At 33.9% G+C, this 4,903-nt stretch overlaps 1 protein-coding gene across 1 annotated transcript; it reads right to left on the minus strand.

Moving 5' to 3' along the window:
- Positions 1-991: 991 nt before the first annotated feature.
- Positions 992-3,875, minus strand: LOC145627824 (zinc finger BED domain-containing protein RICESLEEPER 2-like). The gene is made up of 4 exons (XM_081680170.1): positions 3,507-3,875; positions 3,341-3,409; positions 2,266-3,258; positions 992-1,228 (listed from the first exon to the last, which is right to left on the minus strand). The coding sequence occupies exons 1-4, from the start codon at positions 3,873-3,875 to the stop codon at positions 992-994; spliced, it is 1,668 nt and encodes a 555-aa protein (XP_081536296.1).
- Positions 3,876-4,903: the final 1,028 nt, after the last annotated feature.

Here is a 4,903-nt window from a genome sequence, read left to right on the forward strand (position 1 = left end):
GCATATGGGAGTCCCGGAATTTGCTTCACCTAGTTTAGGAATGCTGGTCTTGTCTTTATTTTGAGTACTCATAACAATGTTACTAATTTTATGAGTATTAATAAAAGAAAATTTAATTTTAGCTGCAAGTTTTGTTATTGAGTTAAGTATTTTGAGTAGCCTTGTGTAATCACGCGGTGGTAATACGCCTAAATCTATCTATCTCTACGGTGCAATTATACGAATTATACTAGTATTTGCATAAAGGAAGATTTGGGGGTATTACAATTATTAAAAGCAATAAACATAGTCATAGTTCAATTAATCAAGCAACACTTTCAGCATAATTATCCTCATCCGGACCATAGTCAGGATCATCTTGCTTGCACTTATCCCTATCACTTGGGTCAGTCATGAAAAATAGGTTGTAACCACTATAGCTTAGAGTACAGCCTGAACTCGACTCATATTCACTTAGATTATTTTCCGGGCTTGCATAAGGAGTGTAACTTGGGCTTTTGACTAGGCTAACTCTACCACAAGGTTAATTTGAAGAAGCATTGGGCTTCGGTTGAACTTTTGGTGAAAAATGAATGATATTCTTGACTTGGTGGCTTTTGATTGACAACTTGGGTACGTGTTCTAGGCCTTTTTGCAACATGGAAGTGGATTTTTGGACTTGGAAGTTGTGGAGGTTCATAACTTAGATTAGGAATGAGAGAAGGGTAATTCTTGCTCCTACCAAGCTAAGAGGTGGTATGGACTCATCACTGGATGACACAAACTCATGCGGATCTTTGCGGTATGAAAAAGGTACTTGGGCCTTTAAGTAGTACATTTGTTCATCTTATCTCAAGAAACTATTCTTTAAAAGTTTAGGAAATCTCACAATTCTCCTCCTAGGCACATACTTACGTTCCACATAGTGCAAGTCTCTCTTAAGGCTAGACATGCTTGCTAACCACTTCCCTTCATGATGGTTTTTTCATTCCACAACCCATTTTCTTGATCATCACATCCTCATACTTGTCAAAGAGAAGTTGATATCTGACAATTCTAGGTAGATGGCCTGGGCTAAGGCCAAAAGAGCCATCCAAGGTGGTTTGGTCAAAACTTCTAGATTGTACTTCTCATAAAGGGTTAAGGCTAAAGTAAGAATGCCAATTATGAATTCACTAATTGTGACTCCATCATCTTTCAAGTAATGCAAGATTAAGTAATTGTTTCTCATATCATCAATCATTTCCATCTATTTCACATAAATATGCAAAACAATCAATGTAATGCTAAATACATAAACAATTTAATTCAAAAATCTATTTGCATAAAGCAATTCATAACTTAACCAACCAATGCAAGTATAACTCAAGATCACCTAACAATGGCAATAACTCCAGAAATTCGGACCTATGACCATGGACTAAGGTGTTTTAACACCAAATTTAATGCACACGTAATCACACAACTAAAAATTTCAAATAATTGCAATTCTTTATTTTCGAAAATAGAATTATATACTTGAGTCATGATATAGGACAGTCGAAAACAAAAAGAAATGAAACTATTTTAATGCTTGAGTCAATGTGACTGGTTGCATTAAGTTGGGTGTTATAATTAGGGGTGCTTATGATGCGAGTCGAGCTCGAGTTCAGCTACCTCGACTCAAACTCGAAAGCACAAAACTGAAACTCGACTCAAACTCGAAACTCGCGAGCTCAACAAAATGGAGCTCGAATCGAACTCGAAAACCTATTAGTTAAACTCGACTCGAACTCGAACTTGAATTTAACTCGAAATTTATTATTTTTGCAAAGTGAAGTATTATCCCATTAATTTTAAGCATTTGGTTTTTTTTTAATTTTCTTTATCCAACAATTATTTTAATCCTTTAATCCAAAATATATGTTTCACTTTGTCAAAAAAAAAATAATATGTTTCACTAATCACTACAATTAGGGGAAGACAACATTCTTGGTAAACTACAATGTCTACACTTTAAAAATTCAAAAATACAAAACCATATGAGAGATTACAAGCCATAATCAAAATCCTTTGTATTTTTAGAATGTAGGTTCCTTCATTGTGGTATCGCGATAAAAATTTCTTTTGCTTGGTCATCATTTTTTCTCTGCAATAATATCAATATCTAAGTTGTAATTTATATATATAAGAAGAGAGTTCAAGCCTAAAAAAATATTTAAAAGAAGCCCTTCACCTAACCTTGTTTTTTTATTTAAACCCATGTAATAATCTGCACCAATCACCTAAACATAACAGCATCTGCACTGTATCAGGGTCAAGCTTTGATCTGTACGGATCTATTATGCGACCACCAGCACTAAAAGTTGCCTCGGAAGCAACTATTGTGATTGGAACTGTTAAAATTTGTGATGCTATCATAGATAAAATATGAAACTTCATAGATATTTCCTTCCACCAAGCCAAGGCATCGAATTTAGAATCATCAGTTATGAAAAGACTCTCATCTAAATACACCTCAAGTTCAGATTTACCAATCTCTGTCATTTGCCCGGCCCAAACCACATGCAAAAGTTCTGACAAACCGCTTGTAGTAATACTATCATCATTAAGATCATTTGAAACATATTCACATTCACCACTTTGTTCAAAAGAAGAAGAATAAATTCTTACATACTCATCATAAAGTTCCTGTAAAACATCTCTAACTTTACTAATGTTCACTCGAGCTACATGTGAGGGAAACATTTTGGGGAATGTAATTTCTAAAACTCTAAATTTTAATCTTGGGTCCAGTACTGCCCCTATTAACATTAGCATATTACATTCACCCCAATATTTGTCAAACCATTGTTTCATGTTTTGGACCATATTCTTAACAAAATCATCAGAAGTCTCTGACTTTTTATTTATCAAAACCGTAACTCTGTGTACCTCACTAAGAAACAAGTTAGAAGTTGGGTATTTAGAACCCGATATAATATTTGTAGTCTCTTTAAATACTTTTAAGACTTCAAGAAATTTTTCAATCTTTTCCCACTCATCATCAGTTGGACAGCAATCATAATTATGATCATGTAAAGCATATTTAGGAAATACCTTTCTGAATTTGATAGCACAATCCAACATATCATATGTTGAATTCCAGCGAGTCTTGCATTCAAGGACAAGTTTTCTCTCTTTCACATTGTATTGGCTTACTAGTTCACCAAACCATTTGAGTCTAGCTTCACTTGAATTCAAGTAGTCCACGGTGTCATGTACTTTTCCAATGATGCTCCTCACTTGATCAAGTCCATGCTGAACCATTATGTTGAGGATATGAGCTCAACAACGTACATGAAACAATCGTCCTTTGCAAAAAAAGCCAATCACTGGATGCCAAGTTCTCCTTTAAAATCTGAATGCAGGAATCATTTGTAGTTGCATTTTCCACTGAGATTGAGAAAATCTAAAAAAACAGAATTATTTGATTAGTTTAAGACATTAAACACATAAACTAATTTTTATATGTAATAAAATTAAAAATAAAATTTCAAAATGCTTACTTTTTCTTCAATTTCCCACTCCCTGATACAAGTCAAAATACAATCAGCTATGTTAGGACATTTACGTGGAGGAGGCAAGTTGACAAAGTTGAGCACCCTTTTATGAAGTTTCCAGTTAGGATCCACAAAATGAGCTGTCAAAACCATATATTCGATTTTTTGTGGTCGTGATCGCCTTAAATTTGTAGTCAAGCTAATTCGATCCACCTTTTTCAACAATGGTTTTACTTTCTTCTTCTCAGCATCATAGAATTTAAAGGAGTTACTTCTAATGGTATGACGAGACACACTAGTCCATTGTGGAATTCCCCTTTTCAACATCAAGTTAAATCCTTCCTCTTCTACGGTAGTGAACGGATGCTCATGCATTGTGATCCAATGTATTATCCCCTCTCTTACCTTTAACATGTCTAATTTACCATTATGTAAAGCACTAACAAATCCAGTTTGGTTTGCACCAGCACTTTTATCAGACGGTAAAAAATTAATCAATTTCTGTTGCTTGAGGTGTAATGCCTTTTTTGAATAACTATCCAAGTGTCAAATCAAATGAGTAGTACTTTTAGATTTCAAGATAGAAAGAGGAGAATTACAGAACTTACACCTTACTTTCCATTTCCCTTTTATAATTTCAGGTTCAAGATAATCCTCCCACACTTTTTATCTTCTCTGTTTCTTATAAGCTTGAAAAGGATTTTCAACCTCAGCCTCTTTTGTTGCAGTGTTAAATTCTTCACCTTTATTATATTCTCCAGTTTCTTCACCTTTATTAAGTTCCTCTAATTCCTTAATTTTATCCTCATTATTTACATAAACTCTTCTACGGTTGAAGTTCCTATAGGTGTTGAAGTAGACATTCTACACAAAATAGAGTAGTAATATAAAATTTGCATGTGAAAGGTCACAAATGTTGTGGTAATTAAATTTAAACAACAAATTTACATAAGGAATAAAAAATATTAAACAATTAAACCAAAAAAACATATTTCCCAAGGTTTTCTTTTCCATCATTTTTGAAATGTGAGTAGCATAGTACTCTGTTGTCTATCATTTTATTCGAGAATCGATTCTAGGTCTTAGGGTGACATAAAAGGCTACAGTGCTCCAAATTATACAACATTTACTACTCAAATTGTTAAGCATAACAAAACTAAATGTACTCAATCATTTTAAGCATATCACCAATTTTCCTTAATTAAACAAACTACATTAACCCACTGAAAACCCTAAGTTACTAACAAAGGAGTCTGAACTAGGTCGTTGAAACTAACCCCCACCCTATGCCAAACAAAATTTGTAATCTCTCAACACACCCTTACACAAGTATAATGGTAAGTTTAGGGTCGAACCACTAAGGAACGGTGGGCGGTTATCTATTGCCTAAGTCAAGCTACTCC

Source organism: Chenopodium album, chromosome 4 (assembly GCF_948465745.1).
Source record: "Chenopodium album chromosome 4, dcCheAlbu1.1, whole genome shotgun sequence".
Taxonomy (NCBI): Eukaryota; Viridiplantae; Streptophyta; class Magnoliopsida; order Caryophyllales; family Amaranthaceae; genus Chenopodium; species Chenopodium album.